Below are 26,806 nucleotides of genomic sequence, written 5' to 3' on the forward strand. Positions count from 1 at the left end.
AGGTGTTATTGTATTTGGCCTCATTAAGCTGAGCGATATTTGTCTGTGTCAAACAAACAGGGATATTTTCAGTTAAGTTCAATAGAGAAACTTTCAGCGTTTTTAACTGCGTTTGTTATTTTCCCAACTGATTTTCACTGAGGCCGACCTTCACTTTCGTGATAGGATAATATTATGTAAAAATGCAGCAATTTTCCACAGTGCATCGTGGACCCTCGTGCGGCCACCAGCATCCTCTGACAACAGAGTTTTGTCAGAAAGTATCATAACATCGATAACCACACGTGTCACCTACACGTGCGTGAAACTACATGACAACGGACTGCCTGAACAACTCCAGGTCTTCCAGTGAAAAGCAATAAATCGGGTACAGTGTCATGAAATCATGTTGGGACATTTGTAAACCAGTGTCAATGTTTAGAGTTGGTACATATAAGATTGTGAGAGGTCAAGCTGTATATCTTCCTGACGACAGTTAAACCGCAACGAAACCGCAGTCACTTCTAATGTCAAATATCATCTTAATATGAGTTCGCTGATTATTTCAATTCGTATTTTGAGACTCCACTAATACATGATTTGGTGCTGTAAGCCCATGCTGGGCAATTATTTGCCATTCAAACTGTCCTGTCATTACACTTGGTGGCTGTGCATCTGTGGTATGTGGGAGGTACGACAGCGATGACTAGGTTCCAGATTGTATAAACGATAGCAAACGTGTTTGTGGTGTCAGTGAAGGGGTGAGCACAGGCATCCACAATACAAATGTTTCTAATATGACTATACCATCAGAGGCAGCTGTACAACACCAAAGTCCATCATTTGAGTTGCTGTTACGAGTAAATGTGACTGTGGGTTTAGCTCCAAAAGATAACCTCACGAACATCTTGCGAAACCCACGTATGCGACTAAGAGGAATTGTACACGAAAATTGTAATAAGCTTTTATGAAGTTGGTCTTGCCTCCGAGTAAATCAGCCATTTAAAGAGGCGCTAGGGCCTAAAACTATATGTTGTCAAGAATTAATTTGATTTCTTTTCCATCGATGGAATAACGTGCACTGTTGCACAACGCCATTATTAGTTGTTAACAGATCCAACTGTGGTATTGGCAGGATAATCGGTACCGACAGAATATATTTATATAAGGTTTACTTCAATTTTCAAGAATGCTTCACGTAGCAGAAGAAACATATACAACATATGCCGCACATGTAATTCTATTTTTAATTGATTGGGGTCCCTAGCAGTATATGAAGAATACTGAAGATATATTTTATTCCATCCTCAAACAGAGGCGTGCCGATGTTAAATACGGGATCAGCTATATCTTTGAATTGAGTCATTCTTAATATATATTATTAGCTTTTTTTCTAATATGATTGCACCTAGACTTCAGAAAACAGTAGACATCAGTTATTGATTTCTCTGCTACAGCTCGAGCACTTCATATCATTGGTAGGAGCATTTCTCATTTATAGCACTACCGTCATCAGAATTAACACAGACTGCATTTATTATTGCTAATGATGCTGCTGAAAAGGCACATCAATTACTAGGATGTAAATTTAAATTTTATATGTGTAGTGGTGAATTAAACAATCACGTTTCAATTATCCAACACACTTACAAACCAGGCACAACGCTCGACAACTTTTAAAAATATGATTCCTCGAATCACATGCGTGTAACAACAATGTTGCCACGCTGGAGTTAAAGCTGATATTGTCCTAAATGCGCATTTGGTTATGCCACTTAGTCTTGACAAAGATTTATTTAAAAGTTTTACAACGTGGGTCAACGGCTATGCTCGTACAAATCTGAACTGTAACGAGACTAGTTCCATCAACAATGAAATCGAAACTGAAAAGATCATCGAAACTCGAGATCTTGGAAAAATGTTCCAATGCATGAAATGAATGGACACTTGTCCCATATGCTAAAAGCGAGGTACATATCACACAATGCCAGCAGTTTCGTTGATCCATTACCAACACCAGCGTGGCTTTCGCAAAAGTCAGGGATAAATACTAAGCCACCAATATTATGTAATGACCGGGAGTGGGTCGACGTTTGTCATTAAAGGTACAGGGAAATGGGCTCGACAACAGCTCTTTTCACCCCATGACATGATTATGACATGCGATAACATACGCGAGTTGTTCGAGCAACTCACTGCTGGATCTTCGATGGCCACTTTGTGAAAGGCAACGACCGTCCACTTTTTATTCCGGTTACAAAGTTCGTGATCACGGTCACATCACTGGCCTGTAGAGGGGAGCCGAACACAGCTCTTATAACCTACAGGTGTGACAAATCTCCCTGTAGATCGGTGCAGGTGTGATGCTCACTTAATAATGCAAGCAGTGGTTACGGTACCAAACTCACCAATAAATATTATTTTAAACAACATGGAAATATACATGACGTTTCGTCTAGTTCAGCTGCATTTCATCTATTCGTTACAGTTTCTCAGTTCTTCCTTGGACAAGCTAGTGTGCAGCGGTGGATAGCTTTGCAATCACTTGTTGATACTGTGCCTGGCGTGCTTGTGCCCCAAACACTGATCCTTAATAAGAAAATTGTATCCGTACATGAGCACTAACGTGTTATTGCTCGCTGATGTGTTTGTGAAACTTTCGTGACTGCCATGGTATGGATTTCCATGGCGAGTCCCAGATACGCTCGCGCAAATAACACAAACGTGGACTGATATAATCCCACTTCCCTTAACAATTACATCATGCATTTATATTACTATAACCTTTATGGCTGGTATTGATGCAATTGTTACCGGTTGGTGGGTATCACTGGATTGATCCCACAGAAGCTTTGCTTCCCAGATATATACGCCATTACAACAACATACACCACTATTATTTCTTTGAAGTTGACATATAATATCTGAAACATTTACATGATGTAAACACCGATTATTCGCTGGCCCCAGAAGATGTATTGATGCATAGTACGTGGCTGTCTCGTATCAGTGCGCAATAGTGAGTGAATGAATGAAGTCCTAAATTTACTTAATGCACCAGACTTGTTCCTAGTTTTAAGACGAAGCAGAATTAGGTACTCTACGTGTGCAATATGTAGTTGTATTGGCGGTGAAGAATGCTTGTAACCATGATCCATCGAGTGCTTTTATCTGGCCAGCACGCTTGTATGACTCCTAATATACAGATAAATAAGGAAATGAGAACAAAAGACCACGAATTTAAATTTTGCGCACACGAATTCGAGAATTCGAGTCTACCTTTTCCGTGATAGCGAATACTGATAGTTTTGAAGGTTCATTACTGACTCTACGTTTTGAATCTCGGATGGTGTACTTGTTGCCCTTTATAATAAAAGAGAAAATCTGAACATGACAAAACCAATCCATGTTGGATTGTCCGTGTTAGACTTGTACAATGTACGAGTTTTATTAGATAACATAAAACCATCTTACCAGCATCGTGTCAGGATGCTCTTTACCGACACTGACTCGCTGCTGTAGCACACCACAACCAATGACGTGTACGTGGACATGATTGAACAAGTTTAGTAAACGGATTTGATACAGTTGATTATCAGAGGAAACATCCATTGTTAATAACACTGATAAAAAGGCTGTTGATAAGTTCAATGACAAATGCTTGGGGAAAACCAATCGAACATCATGTGGAGTTGTGACCTAAAGTGAATTCAATAGTGGTTGGACCCAAGCATATTAAGAGAGCTAAAGGTGTCCCACGGGTTATTAAATAAAACTACCACTGGCACGTGAAATCGCATGCGCAGAAAATTTGACACGGCGTCGGAGATATAGCATGGTTGGTTACTGATGCACCAAAGTAAGTTTGTTACTGTTTGATTCCAAGTGATGGATGCCACTAACGCGGTTGGCTATGATGCTAATGTGAATCAAATTACAGATGACACGTCGATATGACTGATGTCTAAGTACATCCAGTAGTGCATCAAAAAAGTATTGGTTGCAGTTCAGTATTCACAGGAACGACCTGCAATTCCTCTAGCACAAACGCTTGGTTTGGTAGCTTTGCCTCCCATGGTTGAACGGTATGCAGGACCCAAACGACAATATGTTGGCCCTCTTGGAGCGTTAATCCATTCCGAGACCGTAAAGTCGGAACATACAGGATCAGTAGCCCGACGTTACCCACCTAACTCTCCAGATGCATACATATGTAAGTCAAATTTGGTTCCGAATGGTGCAGCGGTGTCGGCTTGTGAAAATGTTTTCTGAGTTACTGTGAATGATTTTTGTCGCTCTGCATTAGCTGGTTTTAATCCAATCTTGCGTATGAATTAGTTATTCAAATGCTACTGCGAATAATGGAAGTCAGGTTACCCATTCGTATGATCACTCTGTCGTGTGGGTGTGGTAACACCCAGAGTGCTAGCACTTCGAGGTCTCATTAATAATTCCTGTGCATATGGATGACCGAATAACCGTTTCGCGATTCGTTCCACAATAACTTGGTCATGAGGTATATTAACATGTCCAATACGAACTCGCACAGGGTGCTTTGATCTAACACCGCAGCAAAAAGGTCAGAGGCATTCTTGACAGGATCCACTAGTAACTATCGTGTCCGTGTTAATGAGGAACATGCATATATACGCTCGAATGCATCTGCGACATTTGCAGAATATTTGACGTCAACGTCGCAGCTTTTTGTGTTTTGAAATCGACTTTGCAGATCAATTAAACAAGCATATTTAATAAATCAGTCTGATCAGCTTCATTTGTTATTTGTACATCACACCACCCACTTGAAATTTGTCTTGGTACTGGTAGGTACATTTACCACAACCCTTGTTTGGAAACCCATGCTTGAGCATCTCCATGAGTTATCTTTGCCGCGCATACTAACTTTTCCATAGCTATTTAACCTTTTCAGTACACATGCAGACTGTAGTATATTTTTGATAATGTCTGTTTTTTTTTTGTTCGCATTTGTCTGCTTGTATCATTATAATTTACTTTTAATGAGTGAATTTTTTCCCGCCACCTAAAATATTCTTGGCTTTCGTACCTCTAGCGATTCTTTCTCCTGCACTTGGTCCTGCAATTGCATTCAAGTCATGGATCATATTCACGTTGACACGCACGAATATCATTCAAAAACTAGGTCATGCAGGTAACGAGCAGAAACAACTCAATGTACAGGTGCTTCAGCAGGATTTGGTAGGTTGTTATCATCAACTCTTATATCAAGCCGTGTACAAGACCCACAGTAATTGTATCCAGCATGTTTTCTCCATGGTGTCCCCGGTAATGCCGTAACTTCGTCAGTACAGCAGCACCATCACCGCTGACGTTTTTATACCAAAGAGTTTAATTCCACCATGTAATAGGAACTTTTGTTGCATCACATGGGACGAAAATTCTCTTGCTTGAGGCTCTACCATTACGTATTTGAACTCGAGGTGGATTTGCAGTGCTTGCCTTTGCGCGTCATCTGACACAATATGAGAACATGACTGTATTATTCAATCGCACCACAAGAAAGGAAACGGCCCAACGATGCTAAAGATTTTTACGTCTTTGACATAACAGCACAAGCGACACCTAAACCGTGCAATGAAATGGTGATATATTCCAAGGTCAGTTTGCGCATTGGTCATTGTCCCTGCTGCATCAGGAAACGTAGTGTTGCTGAATATGATTTTATGATGGTTAAATTTGGGTCGGTTGCATGTTTTAGCGACGTCGGCTGATAATCAACCGTGTTTTAATGTTTTAAAAGATTTTCACAATGTGGTGAGTGATATAGGATCGTTGAGAAGTGAAACATCTACCGCCGTCTACCGTCCACCATCCATTAAATTCGTGGCATTGACGTGCATGATCTTGCAAATATTCATTGGAGTTAGTGGGCCGCTGAACGCTCGTGAGGTGAATTTCGTGACATGTTTTTAGAATCACTTAAGGATCCGTCTAGTTCTCTCCCTAATGAGTTGAAGGAAACTTGCAGTCGCTAGGGAAAATATCGTGCGAATCTGGACACTAGCGTCTAACACGAACGTGTATCACACACTGTAATTTACCAATTGTGACAATTATGTAAAGCATCTGCCAGTCATGTCATATAATTATAAGAACAGCGACGTCGTAAAACGGCTCGTGAACAACTGGAATTTATATCGTAATGTTATTGCAAGTCGAAAAAGTGTCAAAGGTATGTTTTGTCGCGATAGACCGCACGAGAAGATCTGATAACGGGTTTTAAACAAAGATTTCGATATCTGCTGAAACCAATAAAATGAATGTGTCGAAAGTGCTGCGGATATTAAAAGGGTAACATGAGCAGTCATGGAACAGAAGAAAAACCAGGTCCAGTTCGTAAAACAGCTAACCCAACAAGGATCTCAAGAAAGCAACACGAGCATCTACATATACTATTAGATACATGCCAGTGGCGATGGCTGAAGTCAAAGAACACGTTGTTGAAATTGTAGAATCTGTTGGTGTGCTTGCAAAAGGCACATGTGTACTTGATGAATACGACAGAGAGTCAGTTGCCATAAGTAACATCCGAGTACAAGTCGCAGATGCAAACCCAGACTTAATAATTTAATGAAAAAACTCGCGAGGGAATTTAAACGTGTCGCAATTTCGCAGACCAAGCAACAGGAAAGAGGTCATGATAAAAATAACAATAACACATGGATAGGATATCCGCGGCGATTACTAGAAAGAAACAATCTACTGAAGATTCATGGGCTAATTTTCTAGGAACTGTTATATCAATAAAACTGAAGATAAAACTATATGTGGAGAAAGTATGGAACTACATCTTGCAAACGTAACAACAATCCACCCAGTGCACCATGCACATTTGCCTTAAAACAAGATTTTTTGCCTTCTTCTAGAAATCAAAACGACCGAATGTCTAAATCGTTGGCATTACATATCACATAGTAGATATCTTTAAAAATATGTTATCAATATTTCAAGCTTTCTTGATTTAGACGTCAGATATTAATATATAACCCTTCGACCCTTGTGCCACCATACGTGTGAGAAATGTGGATTTCGAATAACTTGGACAAAACTTCATTATGATTAGTTTATCATACCAAAAATTATAACTCACTGCCAAAGAAACATATCCAATAATCTGGATATCGTCTCCGTCCGTTTTGCATAGATTCAGTACTAACGTACGGGCTTTCATACATTTTTCCAGGCTGTATTTCTTATATATACTTGAAATGATGGAGTGGTTGCGAATGTAATGCACATAATCTTTATGCATTTAAATATAACAGAGGTACCAGTTATAAATGATGTCTAATTCCTTCACGAAATTAAAGGACTATCGACATTTAAATGGACGCGTTTGTTAGCTACAAAACAATTATAAAGTGACAGCATGTAACGAAATAATTCACGTTTTAGAGTTTCATACAACAGATAAACGAATCAATACATACTGAACTTAAAACCATCAAAATTTAGCCTTACATATGTTCCTGTCTTTGGAATCATTTTGTACTAAATCTTTCCTAGCAATACTATTCAATTTGATCTTTTACAATCGTAATTTAGACATCGGTGTTAATTTATGTTAGTTCAAGTATTTTAAATACATTTTTAGTTGCAAATTACAATATGTACGCTGTAGAAGGTAAAGGATAAAAACGAAAGCAGGTGGCAAATAATGTTTGTTTAATTTGACGATACAACATTTTTTAATATGCCTAAATATAAGCGTATGATAGTTAAGTTTGATCCTAATTATTTCACATTGCTAAATAATCACAATGAAGAATGCGTTATTTAGTTATTTATTCTTGTCCATTTAACCATGAAAATAGAATGTACAAAGGCGTGGAAAAAAAAACAACAACAAAACAACAATGAATCGACTACAAAATGCAAAAATAGACAAAAGTTATGATAAAAGTTGAAACTGTCAGAGAATATTTGTCGAGAATTATGTCAGACGTTGATCAAAAATGAAAGAGAAATGTTCTCTTGAAGAACAAACGCTGATTCTTAAAAGTGATTCGTCGCAGTATATATTGCCAATTGTTTTGGATTGGATTGTTACAAAATCCAGACCAGATGCCAACCATGGTACAATGACTTATACCGTTTATAAAGCTGTCAATTCATTTTAAACAGCAACAAACATACTCATGTGAACGTCATATGGGAGTAGTATATCTACATAATGTGAAATTATCACATAATGGAAGGATTGGAACAGCAGGATGCGGTGTTTCTGCCAATGCTTCCAAGAAAATCCAATGTGCCTTACATTTTCTACATGTAAGCAGCTACACAAAAGTGGCTTAGTTACTTCTTCCTGAATAATGTGGTGAAATGGAATTTGTTGTGAATGAAAAATTTGTAAATTGGAAATTCCTTTGTACCCACACAAGGAACGGGAACACGATTATCACCGTTATTTCTCTCCTTCTGATGTGGTAGACTTTTTTCTGGCTTGTCCTGATTGGAAGCTACTTTCATTGCATACGTTGTAGAACGTAATATCCATCATATCTGGTGTAACGAAAGAGGTGAGATGGGAAAACATTTAACCCGGTTTCAGTTTGTTCAGAAATGTACGTGCGCGCTTTGTTCTCCGGAAATAAGGATTTTCACATCCCATTGTTTAATATACATTGTTAGTATAAGCTAATTTTGTTTCCCCAGTCACAAACATTATGTCTACTTTATTTAGTAGTAGTGGAGAGAATGGTTTATTAACTTTCTCTGAATTTGCTACTGATTCAATTTAACAAGGATGAAAAGCCGACTATTTTAGAAAGGTTTAATTAATGCTTAGAGTTTGATTGGTTTAAGTGGGATTATCTAGAGTTGAAACGAATTGTACCTCATCTACAAATAATTGAATCTCATGTCGAAGAGTATTCTTGTACAATTTTATTTATGAATATAGGAATCTTAGAGCCTTAAGCAGCTTGTTCTTTGAATCAGAGGGTAGAAGGGATAACGTCGTAAGGCGTTATCGCTTTTAATGTAGATATAATGTTAGAGCAAAGTATTTATATTTTACTCTCTATGCTATTGCACAAACGAACTTATATAAACTGAACGAGCTTAAGATTATATATTTCCTTATTTAGGTTTTTCCTGATAACCATGTCAAACGCTTTAAATGAACCAAATGAAGTAATATTTATTTTGTTTAAGAAAATCCTGTCACAGTATTCACAGATACAAAACAACACTATGACTATTACCTTGCCTCCTGCCACCTTCCTGGAAATAATAGAGAAGAACAATTGCTAAAACGGAATGTAATTTGTTCATAAAACTAATCTGTGTAAACAATTGTCTAGACGGTTGTCCATTGAATTACTAATATCGATACTTATGCGGATCTTACATTCAACCAGAGCATATCATTCAGTGGCTTATGCTAATCACATACAAATATCATAAGCAACTATCCTTTAAATATTAAACCATTTTGTGTTTTCAAGGGTTATTTGACTTTCTGCTATAGCAGTGAAAGTTCTGACCTGCTTATCAACAAGCACAATTTACTCCTTGATTGTACGAACATGTATTTCGAAACGTTTCACAACATTAATGCAGTCTTTTTTAACAAACCAATACAATATTTGCACGCGACTAGTTGATGAACAGAGAAATGTTGCTAGTTTATCAAGAGGAGTGTAAGGATAAAATAATTTCAAAATCAGTTTAGGCAAAATAATATTATACTATATCTTATATAAAATACCCGACAAAATGTTTTACTTTGTTAAAGTATGGCTATAAATTGTTGATTTAAATCTTTTAAAAAATATTCAGAATGTTAATAAAACACGACTTTTCAAAAATCACACTAATTTATTTACCGATGCAAAAGAACAGTGCTGACAAAATCAACACTTTATTTTTAGTACATGCAAAAAGAAGTTTCCATAACTTGCAGGAAGTAAGTATAAGCATGACGGATGAAGCACACAGGGCATGTTAGTTATGGATAGTTCATATTTAATTCAAATGATGGTATCCCAGAGATAACTCCTTTGCTATGATTCATGGGAAGCTCATTATACAAAAATTCTTCCCAATCGTTGTGTCTTTCAGATTTCGTTCAGAAACTATTAAGGAAAACATAAGCAGATAGACACTCTTTCTCGTTATTTATCTAAATAATGCTACATTTATACTTTTTATGTAAAGCGTTTTGGATGAAACTCATTTTAGCTATAATTTTGCAGATACGACTATAGATTATGCTGCATATAACAACAGTTCAAAGGCGTCATGGTATGAGGCGGCAAGAACTTGCTTTAACAACTCAGAACGTCCTGCAAGCATTGAACTTGGTAATTTTAGGAAGTACAATCTCCAAGATTTTAATGAGGCATGGACTGCATATATCAGAGATGAAGTCATTCAAAAGAAAGGTACAAATGGAAACACTGTTGAAGCACAGTTACAAAATTACCAAATATATAATATGTACAAATAAAAACAAAATCTTAATTGCATCGTAGACAAACGTCTGGGATTGTTGTTGGCTATGACCAGTCAAATATTTACCGTCTGTCTGTCTGTGCGTTTTATATCTAGCTAGCAAAGAAGAATTGCCTCTAACTTGTATCCATTGTTGCTTTCTTAACTGTTCGTGCTTGGTGATTAAAAAGTGCTTATTATTTCATTCTAAATATTCAACTTATTGAGACTACATGATGCTATAAATTTGATAATGTATATGTATCCATGAATTGTATTGCGTTATTTAACTTTCACTAAAATATCTCAAAATGCTTATTTAATAAGTTAATCTCAATTAAACAATGAGAAAATACTATTTTCTAGATTCATCTATGTGCACAAATAAATCGAAGAACATAATGTATCTAATAGTAAAAGAAGGAACAAAGCAACCAATTTGATTGTATAGTTAAATTTTGTAAGAAGGTTAAAACTGTATTCAAACCCAAAGTAAATAATTAACTATCTTTATTGAAGCTTAGAAAGAAACTTTAATTACAAGAATATCACAAACAGAGCAACACATTGATAATCAGAGAAGAGTGTATAATCAAACAATTTTATTCTGCTGCTTTCTTCTGTATGTTTGAGTATTACGTTCAAAATAGAGTTACCTTCTCTTTTGTGGAAGTTGCTTTAAAATGTCTGGAATTTAACAAGGAGGGATACAAATAGATACGATATTTCACAGTTCTTGCACACGAATAAAATACCTCTACTTCCATTTGCGAATACGATACACTTTTGTGTCACTGAAAACAAGTCTTTGCTAAATTTGTAAAAGAAAATGTATATATGTTCTGAGGTTAGCAAACATATGAAAATTTTACTGACAGATATCAGGACAGTATCTATCAGCTTCCATAGTAAAGATACGATGTTTACATGAGATTTTATTTTTCCATCGGCTTTTTTAAAGGGAAGCTCCTCATATAAGTCACGTCAAAATTAATTCTGAAAATATGCTAATTTTACAGGATCTGAACAGAGTCCACACGGCCAAATCACGTGCTTAAGCTTGTCAATGTCAGATGGACAATCTGAGTTCCACTTAGAAGACTGTCAAAATAAATTACCCTCTGTGTGTTTTGCAGGTATCTGTACCTTTTCAAACTATCCTATTTTTAAGTGTTTATAGTCAGATATTTGAACATAGAAACAGAGTCAAACTGGTCTCCACACAACATTTATTTTTGACAACTCGTCTAGAAACAATTCATATATCTCGTTAATCATCGCCTGTGTAATAAATAATATCTGCTAGGTTTACACGAATCCTTCTTGAAGTGCCTCCAGCAATGTATTAGAGACGAATCCGCTAATCGATCGATGGCAATAAAATAAGAAAACTAAGCAAATAGTTTAAATGTTTTGAAAATGGAATTTTAAATCTAAAAGTAAGGTTCTTATGCATGACATCTCGAACTATTGACCTTCTACTTGTGTTACTTACAATTATAAAGGGATATTCTACCTGCACATGATCTAGATTTCATGTACAGTCTGCAATCATATTTCATGGAAAAGTTATATTTCCTTAATCTCATATTTAGGCAAAGTGCAATTAAGAGAATATATTACAACTAATAATCTGTGCATATTTCCTATAAAAAAAAAAAAACTATGACAGCACATTTTGTTATATTTGCTTGGTGCTATTGCCTGCTTTATTGCATTGAAACAATATAATTTAAAACACTTTCCAAAACTTCAATTTCTTTCATAATGCAGGCTGAGGCTTTATTTTGTGTTTCATTTGTATGACTGCACCATATATTTGGTTTGTGAAGGTACCCTCCCCCCCCCCCCGAAAAAAGCATGATCAGGTTCCAGTACATATGCACAACGATTTAATCCTAAATTTTGGAAAGAATTTTTTTATGTAACATGAATATACCTGTTGGAGTTTAATTTTTTCAAGGATAATAAATGCACTTTCATGCATGCGATATTGTCATTGAATGATTAATGTATCTTACTCCAAACTCATATTCATAAAACCAAACAATGGATTAAACAGAATGATACCAACCAGTTTAAACAATTGATTTAAAGATATGATATCATTCCTAAATGGAATAATTAGAACGTGTACACTAACCTAATAATCAAACGTGAATCAAAGTATATAACTTCTAAACCAATATGACTGGGGACCCCGAGTGGTCCAAAGCGCTCACCGTTATGAATCAATGCCATCTCACCTCTATCTGAGTGGGTTCGATTGTCGGGCTCGGCCAATGTGGGTGCGTAAGAAAGCTTGTTAGTAGCTTCCTGTTGATCGATGGTTCTTTCCCGTGTTTTCCCAGATTCTTCCGCTATAAGTTATACTGGCCGCCATTTATCACCTATCTTGTTCTGAAAATGGCGTTAAACCCTATACCAACTGCAGCCACACATATGTATGATACGTTATAAATCTATCACCATGGATAATCAACATTTAGAATTTAAGCACCACAGTGAACAATGGTTCGTCAAGCACCAAGTAGATCAAAGTATATAATTTACTGAACTATTAATAGGGTATGAATATTTCACCAAGGGTGATCAAACAATATAATCTGCATACAAAAATGAATAATGTTGCATACATAAATAGAATAAGTACTTATATACTTATTTTCACCCTTGTTGTGATACTGATGTTAGTTATATCGCTCATACAGTGATACTGAATACTTATTTCACAAAAGAAAATATGTAACTCAGTCCAGTTGACGATCACGAAGTATTTCCGGTTGCACACCTGTAGATAAATGATTGAGTATGGACCACTCATGATCCGCCCCTCCGAGTCTTCGGAAGGATCCCTCAAAAAGCTCTCTTGTTTGCTGAAGACCACTTAGGAAGCCTTGGTCCTTCCCGGAGAAAACCACTATCCTTCTCCGTGACAATATCACCGCCGACATCAGCACAAAGCAGGTTATATTAAACTCCAGAGAATTATATGACCTCTGATACAAACTGAGCTAAAATATAATGCACAGAGCTGTAGAAAGCATGACACGGTCATGTACAAATGCGATGATATGTGTTTCGCATGCGTGCAAGTGAAGTTGCTTCATTATATATTAAATCATTTTATCAGAGCAATTATACGAGATTATTATTATAATAATCAGGTTTTTTTATGTAGCAAGAATAATCTCAACGAATTGAAAGACCTCGAATATTATTCCATCTTTTACCACATGTACAATTGCATACCGTTATATAGATAGGTCTGACTATCTGCTAAATTTAGAATGAATACTGGAAGATCAAGTATATCAAACAACTCAATCACATGATACGGATAAAAACAGAACGCAATAATAAATTCACATACCAGCGCAAGATTTCTTACCTAAAGGTTTTTGGTGTTTGTTAGAAACACTATTTAGTTTCGTTAGGCAAACTCCTTTGAGACATTTGGCCTCAGCCTTTTTGTTTGTTCAGGAAGCCGTCCGAAAAAGAGAAAGCTTCCTGACAAAGCTAGTTGTGTTGTGATAATTAAGTCACACTTTGCTTTATAATAACTCTGGTTAGGGTGAAATACACGGCCGTACAGCTTAAGGTAATTGGCTGTGTCACTGCAAGCATTTTGTTCGTGCAGGATTGGGTGAACCGAACTCAGTAGTTTGAGAAAGCCTAAGACGTAGATGAACCACCCTATGGCATCACTGTACGCTGTAACGAAACCAGAACACATTTTCGTTCAGGAATGATGCATAAAAATTCAGTAAACGCAATTCCCTGATACCCAGACATACAAATGTATCATCTTTGTACAACTCAATTTGTGCATTAAAGAAATTACGATAAAAAATATATATCAGTAGCAATCCTCAAATTTATATGTGAAAAGTATAATGTGCCATTGTCGTGGCGGTTGTCTGATGAACGATGTTTAATCATTTTAAGTACGGTTTCAAGTTTTTAAGTCCAAATTATGAAGGAAAGTACAATGAACTATTTTTAATTTTCGTTCGGTATGTATGTTATATTTATGTTCCGAGAACTTTGTTTTCTCTGCTTCCGGAATGAAATTTGTGAACATTTAGCATTGCCTTCTATTTCAGCGACTATGGTTTATTTTATCCATTTTGTTAATATTATGATAGCAATGATCAAATAGGAATACGCAAAATCAATATGTAATATGTGTTTCCATGTAACTTATGCATTTATTATTTAGTATCCAGACAAAATACTGGATTATGTTTCTTTTCAATCACCACATAAAATTTAATTGCGTGGAACTTACATCGTTGTTATTCTTAACTTTAGTCTCAGGAAAATGAACATCATTGACAGCTACCATGATAATGGTTACTAGCACGAAACCGAAACGTCTTCTATGCGTTCATATTGATTACTATCCATTCATTTTATTTACACATAAATAACTTCCCTTAAATCCCATCATAACCAGAATAAACAAAAACATTGCAAAGCCTTACAGAGCTAGAATGTATATTGTGTAGGTCTAGGCAGTTGCTTCAGTATTACTGTTATGCATGAAGTAATGTGCAATTTCTGTTTTACACGAATACTTTCTATCGCAGGCTTTTATTATTAATTTCGGTTTTAAATACAAAATTATAAACGTTTCCTTGAATAGAAAAGAAACGCATGCACACCACTAGCTTTTGAATATTTAGAATTCATGAACCATGTTTCAGTTATGAAGTTTTTGTCATAAAGTCCATTTAATTTTGACTATTAAAATAAACCACATAAATCGTCATTTGATGTCATAAAATGCTTTAAACGTAACTTTGAAGCTTTCCGAATGTACAATAAAAATTAAAATAAAACGTGAGTAACAAACTCATATGAGTCATACAATGACATTGTTTAATTTCTTTGCAAACCGATGTGGATATGGGTAAGCACTCGGGCAGTTCCACGTAGTCACCTCTTGTGGGGGGAGTGCTGTTTCGGAGCGTTTCTGCCTAAAGATACAACATGCTTATGCGTCATTTGAATCAACCTTTTCAAAAATTATGTATACGAATACATTATATTTTATAGTTTCAGTGTGTAAACTATTGGAAGTAGTTTTGCTGGTTCGTACACGTTTGTTTTAAAGCAAGTAAAATGGAAAAACTCCATATCATTCCATACAATTTTCAAGGCATATAATATGTATACGGGTCTATTGGCTCACAGGCATTATTTCAAGAACAAGGACGCTTACGTCGATAACAACAACAGCAGCAACAGCAACTGGAGGGAGAATAACGTCTATAGAGTCTATGGCATCTTCACTAGACAAAGACGCTATTTCATCAACAACAGCGTCGTCATTACCAACAACATCCATATCGTCTGTATCACAATCGTCAGAAACAAAGACGCCTTCAGCATCTGTTGCACAACTAACATCAATAGGAGCTAGTTTCTCAAGCGTTCCTACGTTTCAAGTGAAGGAAGCAGAAATCGCAAACAACGGTAAGGTTACTGAAATCTGTTTTAGATATTAGATAATATTCTAATGTATCAACTGAGTCTTAGAAATTGATTATATTTTCTACGTTGGTAACTTTCTATTTTTAAGACATCAAGTTTATCATATTGTGTTTACAGAGTTAGTGATTGATAGTTAAATTTTACATTGCACAAGTAAGCGGCTTAGGGCAGATGGATTACTAAAACCGAGCAAATTGTTCAAAGCCAGAGTGTCTTTAAATAGTCAAGTGTATATTTGAAGCAATTAATTAGCAACATTACTAATCATGCTGTAAGATGTAAAACAGCAATATCCTTCAGACTGTTCCAAGGTGAAACGGAAGGGAATATCTCTGGTAAAGGCAGGTCGCACATTAAACCTGCAGAATGTGTTGTCCTCAGAAATTGACAGTCCAGAAAATGTCGTTGTGGCCCCAAATACCCACTACAAAATAATTAGAAATAATGAACAAACAATTAAAGCATGTACGATATATGTTCATTCCATCGCAATGTTAATTAGCATAGATTTACAGCGGCAACAATCAATAGCTGAACACCATTGATCTTCCAATTTCACGCCGTTTCTTGCTTAATATAGTTTTTAACGTATCATTGTTCCGGTAAGAGTAAAATATATGTAAATAAATATATAAGAATAAATAGCAACCACAACGTGTATACCATCATAAAATGCATGCATTCAATGATATGACAAAAATGCCTCTAGACAAACAAATTTATTATCAACAAAAGGGTGTGTTAAGTTCGCATATAATCGCTTAGTCTATCAGCTAGACGTGTATGAATGTTATTGAACGTTAGAATTAGACTTGGAGTACATGGCTGTTCGAACATTATACATTTGTTCCTAAGAGGGTAATTCAGGGAGAATCTGGTTTGTATCCTTCTACAGCAAAGTGATCAATGACTGAAATGTACACAAACTATCCTGTACATTCAAATTGAAATTAATATGCACTTCACTGTAGAAATCTAAATCTATACATACATTTGGATTTAAAGAAACACTATGCATAAATTTCTTTCATTTGACCAACTATGCTTGAATATAATTTGAACTCGATACAAGTCTATGGCAAAGGTCTACCAGCTGAGAAAGATTGTTCCAAATGATGAACAATACCTGTATGAGGTTGATAATCTCAAGAAAAGAACATACAATATATATTCAGAAGGACATTAATTCTGCATATGACAGGGAGATTTATCAAGTGTAACTCAATGAAAGCCACTATGAACAGAATTACTATCAAATAATACAATCAGTTTAATGTGGAAATACAGTGTTAGAACTGACAGCTAACAAGAATATAGTTGAATAATCACACAAAGAGTAAATATGTGTGTAAAATTTGGAATTTAATACAAATGACATGCACAGGGAGTTGACATGAAATGTGTACGGGGATTTATCTTCGAAACATGATTGTAAATGTCAAAATATTTGATGACATTTTATTTACAGAAATTCCCATCTTCGGGTGGATTGGAATTGGAATCGGAATTCTGGTTGTCCTTGTCCTATTCGTTCTAATCATTCTAAGGTATGCACATCGAAACATCCTATAGCACAGCACAATGTTCACAATATTTCTTTCATCAATTTTAAGCATTTTGAAAATTAGCATCTAATGTCGTAATGTCTCCCAAATTTGAATACATGTCATCGGATACTACCGAATCTGTGTGTATGATATTGATAATATTTGAGGTTGTTACTGTTAATCCAACATAGTCTAAGGACATAATACTGATGATATTTGTGGTGGATACAGCTGATCCAAATATTGGTTACTCAATCAATGCATTTAGTAAAAACACAAAAGGACAAAAGATAAATACTTTGGACAAAACGTTTATAAATCCAATAATTGATAATCGGTTGAAGTGTGTGCTAAAGTGGATATCTATAAGTTCCCTAATCAACTCTAAAGAAGATATTATATAGCCATTTAAGTGTATATTGCGGTGAAATAAGTAATCTAGTTTGCACAAAATCGCCTACAGGAAACAATGCGAGATAGCGAGTAAAATACTTTTAAACAAAGGATATGGCCAAAAGCAGTTCTTTACTGGGTCGTGTTATTTAATATTTGGAAGGGCAAGGAACCATAAACTGTGTATGCTCTCTTGCACTAGGAAAAAGGGTTCAATTCCATTCCGACCTCTCACATTCCCGCTATTCCACTCTATTTCTTAGTCACGCAGAGACACTATGTACAGGCTGATGCAAACGTGATGTAAAGCTGCTGTTTTCATTCTTGTTTCTGTAACTGGCAGTGATAACGAAGCCTCTTTTGAAAATATCCTTGAAAGAGCGGTTCATGGAAATCTGCTTCTGCCTCAGATTAGTAGAATATATTGAAGAATTTCATATTTCATGTTTAAAAAACAAGTTATCGATATTTACACACATCTTATTCTCAGTATATGTAATAATAATAAAAACAAAACATTAGAAGTAACAAACAAATAATTAAATTAAATCAAGTATAAAGTAAATCATATATATATATATATATATATATATATATATATATATATATATATATATATATATATATATATATATATATAGTTTCCTGTGTCCATTTGTTCATTTATGAATCTCTGTATATCAGTTCTTATTGAACAAAGGGCTCATGTACTATGCGTACAGCTAGAATATATATGACATTAGTTAACATTTTTACTAGCATTTTAAACTGCGTAACATATGTGATGAAAATGAAACACAGTGTCTTTCAAGAAAATGTTTTAACTTCGATTTGTCTTTGTATCGTCCCTGAAATGTTTAATCATAAATGAGATTTAGCTTATATACCTCCATTTCATTCATATTTGATCGATTGTTTTTTCCTGTAATTCTTCAGAAATTTAGCATCATTGAAAATGCATGAAACAAAAATGTACGTAATACAAAAACAAATTGCCATTTGAATAGTGATATGAATTGATCGAAATTGACGTTAAATACGTATGCATCATATTTAAATCTTATTATTATTTAGCACATAAATCTATGCTTAACCTTTCTATGTATCATTTGTTATCAAACTTTAAAATTTATTCTCTTGAACATTTGAATGTTTATATAACATGGTTGGAAACAGATGCTTGTCAAAAATCTAACCTTGCATTCACACTATGCTAGGTATCAGACGTGCGTTCCTAAACGAGATATATTTTTTTTATAAGAGTGTGACTTCGTTTTCGAGCATGAAACCTGTAACTAAAAACAATGACCATCAATACAAACCATAAATCGTACATGTAATATATTTTGAAGGATCCCTCTTTCCCTCTCTCTCTCTTCTCGTTCCCTCTCTCTCTCTCTCAATGTATCTATATATTTTCCGAGATTGATATTTGGACATTTCCTGCGTAAACGGAAATGAAATATATTCAAGTTTAAATGTAATTTCTTACAGATGCAAGGGGATGAGAAGTTTCAAAATTGTCAAGGAAGGACCTCTGTCCGTCTAAACCTTAGCAGACTCTTCATATAATAATTTTAAGCATTTAAATGGATTATCCGTGTCTGAAATCGACGAAAAATAGGCAAAGAACATAGAGGATGAAGCGGAATTGCATAAAACCAGCAAGGCTTCAGCAGTGGTTCAGGTGTTCATTGGCTGGCATCATATTGGTTGCTTAAGACTGTGAAGATTGTGTGACTTAAAGACGTGAAGACTGTGTGACCGAAGAATGTGGAGACTGTATGACCTAACACTGTGGAGACTGTGTGACCTAAGTCTGTGGAGACCGTGTGACCTAAGATTGTGGACACTGTGTGACCTAATACTGTGAGGAATGTATGCCCTATAACGGTGAGGAATGTGTGACCTAAGACTGACGTTATATGCGTTGAATGCAAATCTATACGAAATGAATTAAGTAAATATACATGCAAATCACAGATGGAAGAAAGATTCAACAATCTTCTGAAACTATACGTTTTGAAAATTTTATAAATTCTCATGTATCACGTAGTCACATACTCACTGTCTGAAGAGAAAATGTATCAGCCATATCGTTGCGTAATTGTATCGTATGATCACCACTACTTCAATGTTGCCGATAATACATATTATGATTCATCATGTGTATACCATTCTTAAACGGGAAAGGTTTGACAAATTATCAATACAATGTTGTATTGCATCAGTCTTTACTGAGTGATTTGTTTCACGGCGCTGCTAACAAATTATATATATATATATATATATATATATATATATATATATATATATATATATATATATATATATATATATATATATATATATATATATATATATATATATTAATGTGCACTTTTTACAGGACTTGCTCGTACTATATATGATTTCAAAGAAAATTCGTAAAGGTTTTTATATACCGAAAGAGCAACACGTTAGTAAAATGTAAATATTTATAAAGATAACGTTACTTTTATATCAAACGGATGAGTTGCAGAGGCCACTAGAAAGTCTGACCACTGCATGTGAAGGTTTCAATTCCCAAAGGCCCATCGATCAGATTGGCACAAACATTAATTGTTAGGCAAGATCTTGTTACTCACACGCATCTGAAAAATCTTACTTCTTTTCTCAAGAACTAAGTTTTGCAATTTCTTGACTTGCAATGTATGGGTCAGATTAGAGCGAGTCATGGCGCTTCCATACCTTGCTCAAAATATCTATTCCTCGTTATGTGGGAATTCATTCATAAGCAAATATCGTATATACGTCTCCACAAGTTTGAACATTTCATTATCGTATTAGGAAATATTACAAAATAAATTAATTATTACTAAACTGCCCTACATTTTTTATATCTTGAGAGAAGCTGATACTGTACAAATACATAGGCTTCCCATATAAGCAAACATAATATGGGGAATTTTGGAGATTTCATGCACATAGAAAGCACAACGGCTGCTTTAAAGACACAAAGAAGGTAAATGGCTGATTTAAAGACATATCTGCTAGATCCACTTAAAAAAATACTCATATACATAAGCACCTTCCACTCGCCAATCGTCTACCTTTGACACTTTGTGACTATCTACAGTGTCGAAAAAATAGTCCTGAAGAATATCGGAAATTGTAATTTATGACATTACATAATCACATTGTTCAGGGTCTGCACAAATAAAGAAAGACAAATCGTCCTAAGGTTGTATATTTAACAAAATGTATCAACATTTAATAATGATACAAAAGCTTCTCCTTAATATTTGGCAAGTATGGGGCTAGTAATAAATCTATGCAATATATCCTGTAGTTTCAATTGACTACAATGCACAACATTTTTCATTGTAATGCATCGTTAATTGGAAGCGAACAAAATATTTCACAAGGAAAATAAAAGGTAAATAACTTCACAACTATAATGATTTAGTCTATAATAAACGTAAAGCGAAAACAAGAATGAAAGAAGAAGAAACAACCACAAGACATTTTTAGAACGACAAATGTAGCCAGCTATCACATGACATAAAATAACAAACTCAATTCGTTGATAACTTAAAATATGCTCTTTTAAAATGATTTTGCTTACTGTACTACAGAACATATTTCTATAATTTACATGATATACTTATTCAAACGTTTTCAAGGTTTATGTCAGACGTTTTATGATCATATATGAAAGGGAAATAAACTTGTACTAAAGTACACTTTTTGTACAGTATATAGAGGTTATGGTAATTTTTACACGCTATTACCGGATATATTTAATCGGATAGTACAATGAATGTTATACTTCATTGCAATTTGAAGTACGAATTCAAACCGTGTACCAGAGGATATAAACTCATGCAAAGAACATTTTATTTTATTATAGACAATGTTGCTCCAGACTCGCTGCTTAGAAAATTAAGCTCTCTCTTCAGTCCGATACTACAGCTTCCTTTCCGTAAGTTCATCTCATTTACATAAATATTAGTGTCTTAAGAGAGCGGTGTGATTAAGATGATGCAATGTTTCATAATAATTTACATTGCTGAAATGTTTTAAAACTACTTCTTTATATTTGGCCACAATAGACGTCCAGTTGAGCAATATATTACAGCATGTATATAGCACAAAGATTTACAAAAATGGTACTAACAGCTGCCTCGCTTGGCGCTCAGCATTAAGAGGTTAGTGTTAGGACTGGTCGGCTTGGTGTCAGGATAATGTGACCGGGTGGGACATCATGCTACATGTCTGCGGCATGATGCCCCAGTGCCAGACATCACTATAAACTGTCACACTGCAGACATCGTAGCTATATGACTCAAATATTGTTAAAGCTACTTTAAAAATCTAAATGACACTCACACCGTAGGTATATCACTATTATCAAGGTAGTACGTATAAATAACTTCATAGACACGTGAACAGCGTCGATTAAATTTCCTCCGTGAAGACATACTTTTATGTTTCAAATATAAAACAGTTTCTATTTACATAGCATAGCTCAAATAACGTTCGTTTTTTATGCTAAAGGTATAACTTCTGTCGAAACACACATTCGGCTGTCGCATGGTAGTATGGTTAATGTTATATTTTGTGTGAAAATATATAAGGACATACTTTTCAGATGTGAAATATAAGAATTAAAAATTACGAAAATTATTTCGTCGATAAACGTCAGTCATATCGCTATAATGTCTGCAGTGCGGCCGTTTGTAGTGATGTCTAACACCGAGGCATCATGCCGCAGATATGTAGCTTCCTGTTCCACCCAGTGGCATTATCCTGGCACCAGGCTGACCAGTCCTAAAACAAGCATACCTGACATTACAGTACCTTTGCAACCGCTCCATTTAGAACGGCCGCCTCGGATGCAGGAGATCGAGGGTTCGATCAACAGCCAAGTCATACCAATGACTTATAACAATGGTACTAGCAGCTACCTCGCTTGGTTCGCTTATTTAAGAGGTTATCTGGACATGTAAGGGTTTGAAAACTCTATTGATGTCGCAGATATTAATAGCTTCGCCATATCAATGAAGAAACCTTTAAAGCAGATGCTGGCCTTTATTACAGATTTCGTCCAATATAATCGATATTTTCGAGATTACCCATTTATTTAAACTTTTCATTTATCTAATATACATTTGGATCCTTATAATTTAAAGATTGTTAATATCCTTACCATTTATCATTTATTCGGTTGTATTTGCAGTGTTTCTTTGTTTGAATGGACTTATCTGACTTATAGAGTTTAGTAAATCTGTTCAAGTATGTTTGAAAAGGTATATTTTAACTTGCATTATATGGCCTAGCTCTAGTGATAGTATCTCCTCCACGTGCATGAACGCATACCTTACACACTTATATTGTACATCTAAAACAAGTATCAGGGCTCTCAGCCGTGGTTTAGCAAGATTTATGCATACAGAGTGATGTTTTTACATACTGTAGACATTGTCGCAAATGTCAATTTATAGAAAAAATTAATCAGAAAATTTATAAGGCGTATCGGCACCTTATTCCCTTATCTGAGGAGCCATTTAGCAGAATAACGGTATACTGTGTCGGTCCCTTACCTAAGACAAAATCAGACTATCAGTACCTCTTGACAATAATTTGTCCACCCACAAGATTTCCAGAGGCAATTACTTTTATATATATATATATATATATATATATATATATATATATATATATATATATATATATATATATATATATATATATATATATATATTAAAGCTAAAACCATAGTAGAAGCATTGATATTTGGTTTTAAAATACTTGCCTTCACATATTTACCAAATCTGATTGAGTTTCAATTTTATGTCTCAAGTTTTCCAACTAATTATGAGTGGGTTAGGCATTCAACTGTTTAAATATTCTGCATATGACCCTGAAAATGAAGGGGCTTTGGAAAGAGTTCATCAAACTTTGAAGAATAGAGAACAGTCATATTGCTTTGATACAGGAAACTATATGGAATATGGTATTCATTTACGGATGTTTGTTGCTAGGTAACCGGTTCAGGAATCATTGGATTTAGTCCTTTGGATCTAGATTTTGACATACTGACCGTGGACCTATGAACATGTTAAAAGTGAAATATCTTTCATTCAGAAAATAATCTTGTTGATTGTATCTCTGATTTCAAAGATAAGTTATCAAAGGCTTGTAAAGCAGCAAAAACGGATCGTCACTCTATTGAGGAAAACATGAAATTAAGATATGACATCAATACAAAGCAAAAGGAGTTTGATCCTGGTGATAGATTTTTGGATCTCTTATCCATACGTCAAAGTGCTTTGAATGCTAAATATTATGGATTAATGTAGTTAAAAGGGTGTTAATGACTTACGTTACATCACTAACGCCTTTGGAAGGCGAAACAGAACAGCATTGTCATATGACTATGTTAAAGTAGTAGCGTGGTAGAGATAGCCCAGTTAATCATTCAATCAATCAATCAATCAATCAATCAATCAATCAATCAATCAATCAATCAATCAATCAATCAATAATAATAATAATAATAATAATAATGATAATAATAATAATAATAATAATAATAATAATAATAATAATAATAATAATGATGATGATGATGATGATGACTTGTATAGCGCCTAATCTTTAGAAGCTCTAAGCGCTTTACAACATTAGACAACACATATAAGATAAAAAAACATATAATGATATGATTACAAAGCGAACACCATGCAATTAGAAAACATAAAAAACATGCTGAGAATGTTTAAGGTACGAAAAATTATTAGGTCTTTAAGTTTGATTTTTCAGTCGAAATAAGTGAGTTTTGAGAGCACTCTTGAATGGGATCACTGTGCTTTTGTGTCTAAGTTCAGTGGGCAATTCATTCCACGTTGCTGGTCCCTGTTATGCAAAAGAAAGCTGTCCATATGACTTTGTTTTCATAGTGGGAATAATGAGTATATGATTACCAGAAGAGGAGCGTAAGTATCTTGCTAGTGTGTACACATGGATGAGGTCGGATAGGTATGTTGGACTAGAGTCCGACAGTGAAATCTAGCACAGAGAACAAATTTTATGTTTGATTCTGTACCACCCAGAGTAAGTGAGGATTTAAAAGATCGGATGCAATCTGATTGCAGTGTCTTTGGTTTAACCAAACGTTAGAATTTAGAAATATTAGAGTTCTAGACCAGAGACTGTTACATCTACATTTGTATTAAAATAAAGAAATAAAACAGCTATTATGTGAATATGAGCACTTGTCTCCAGATATTTGAAAACACATGTGAAACACAACCTTATAGGATGAATGCTCTCAAGCAGTGATAGTTGAAAAAGGAAGTTCAGTATTTGGTGTATAATGATTTCATATATTAACTAAGTTAAAGGAACTTGGGTTCACAATCTATTATTGTGCCAAAGCCAGATAATACATTCTGTACATGTACTGATGATAAAAAAATATTAATAGTGTCACCAAAAGAGAATCATTTCAGATGACTACATTGACACAAGTATATATGCAAATTACTTCAACAAATTTGACGTTTTGAAAGGATTTTGGCTGTATGTATCTACACGTTCTATACTCTGATTATCCATGGAGATGAATCCACATATGAATCCACATATGAATTAAGTTACTTGGTGAAGTTATATTTATTAACAAAAATATTTTCGCATCTTCGTTTCTCAACTCTGTTTTCATCAATTCTTTAAATTCATTGTTGTTCTTTATGCGGATGAGTATGGTGTTGGATTCGGTCATAGAACGTGATAAATAAACATTCATGACAACCCAACTTCATCATGTTACAGGTACACAGAATCTGAAATATAAATATGTAAATACCAGACACGGATCCTAAAAGATGTATTTGAAGTCAGCTCAACCCATTTCTCCAGTTATCATAGTGCACTGAAACAACGCAGAGAAGAAAGAGATCAAATTATTGAATAACCCAATAAAAAGAAATATATTGCTTTACTGAAAATCAAATAAACCTAGCACCTCATCCTTCTAATAATCATAAGTGTTTACCTTGAAAGTGAGAGAATCTTGAAGGAAAATGATTACTTAATTCAGTAAGAACTCTTTTATATACTTCAGCGTCGAGTTTAAAATCGCTAGAGTTCGAAAAGATTGATGAAATATAATTGTAATAAGCAGACTAGCCTTATAAATGAAATGTGACACTCAGTCGTCAAATTACAGAAATTTTCGAAATAATTAAGTTAATCGCTGTGCGTCTGTACTTATATAAACTACTAAAAAGGCATTATCTCTAAATGCCATTGTGAAAACGGCATTCTAATTATCACTCGAACTATTTTAGAAAAGTTACATAAAAATCAAGCATAAATAACAATATATACAATAATAACAATATAATCATTCTGTTTTTAGTTAAAACAAGTGAATGTTCGACAAGAAGAATTTGCTGTTACTCTCGAATAAACAATGTTTTCGTAATGGAATATACAACATGGATCGTTTTATGACTAAACATCAAATATCTTATGATATCACAGAGTATACTGCAAGCGTGTCTGGTGCACTAAAAATTAAAATCTTTTCCCATTTTAATCTTAAGTGGGTTAGTTTCGGTGAGAACTTGACACTCTGACAAAAGCATAGCATCAGAGCATAAGAATTGGAGAGTTCCATGTGTGCTAATATTTTTTAATGTTCAAGAGTATTGTACAGAAAAGAAAAACACTAGACAGTTCTTCCTTGTTTGTACCCAAAATCCATTATATTCAAATACACGGAGTCCTCCCACGCACCAAAGCTAATCAAGAGAAACAAACAAAAAGATAACATAGAAATAATGACCCCCACAAAAAAACCAGAACAAAGAAACAAACAAAATATTACATATGAACTTGCACTTGCAGCAATATATATA

General features: G+C 34.7%; 1 protein-coding gene across 3 annotated transcripts in view; it reads left to right on the plus strand.

Annotated features, from left to right (window-relative positions):
* LOC149791225 (uncharacterized) overlaps positions 1-20,162 on the plus strand; it is a 38,799-nt gene extending 18,637 nt beyond the window's left edge. For 2 of the 3 annotated variants that reach the window (XM_089969159.1, XM_089969158.1), the window contains 5 exons: positions 10,221-10,409; positions 11,478-11,594; positions 15,658-15,939; positions 17,426-17,504; positions 19,392-20,162. In XM_089969159.1, the coding sequence (XP_089825285.1) occupies positions 11,525-11,594; positions 15,658-15,939; positions 17,426-17,504; positions 19,392-19,446 (486 nt within the window). In that variant the 5' untranslated portion in view covers positions 10,221-10,409; positions 11,478-11,524 and the 3' untranslated portion in view covers positions 19,447-20,162. Of the gene's footprint in view, positions 1-10,220; positions 10,410-11,477; positions 11,595-15,657; positions 15,940-17,425; positions 17,505-19,391 lie in introns of those variants that run through there. The other variant, XM_089969157.1, reaches the window with a different exon arrangement.
* Positions 20,163-26,806: the final 6,644 nt, after the last annotated feature.

This window comes from Sinohyriopsis cumingii, chromosome 9, assembly GCF_028554795.1.
Source record: "Sinohyriopsis cumingii isolate HCF-2022 chromosome 9, ASM2855479v2, whole genome shotgun sequence".
Classification (NCBI taxonomy): domain Eukaryota; kingdom Metazoa; phylum Mollusca; class Bivalvia; order Unionida; family Unionidae; genus Sinohyriopsis; species Sinohyriopsis cumingii.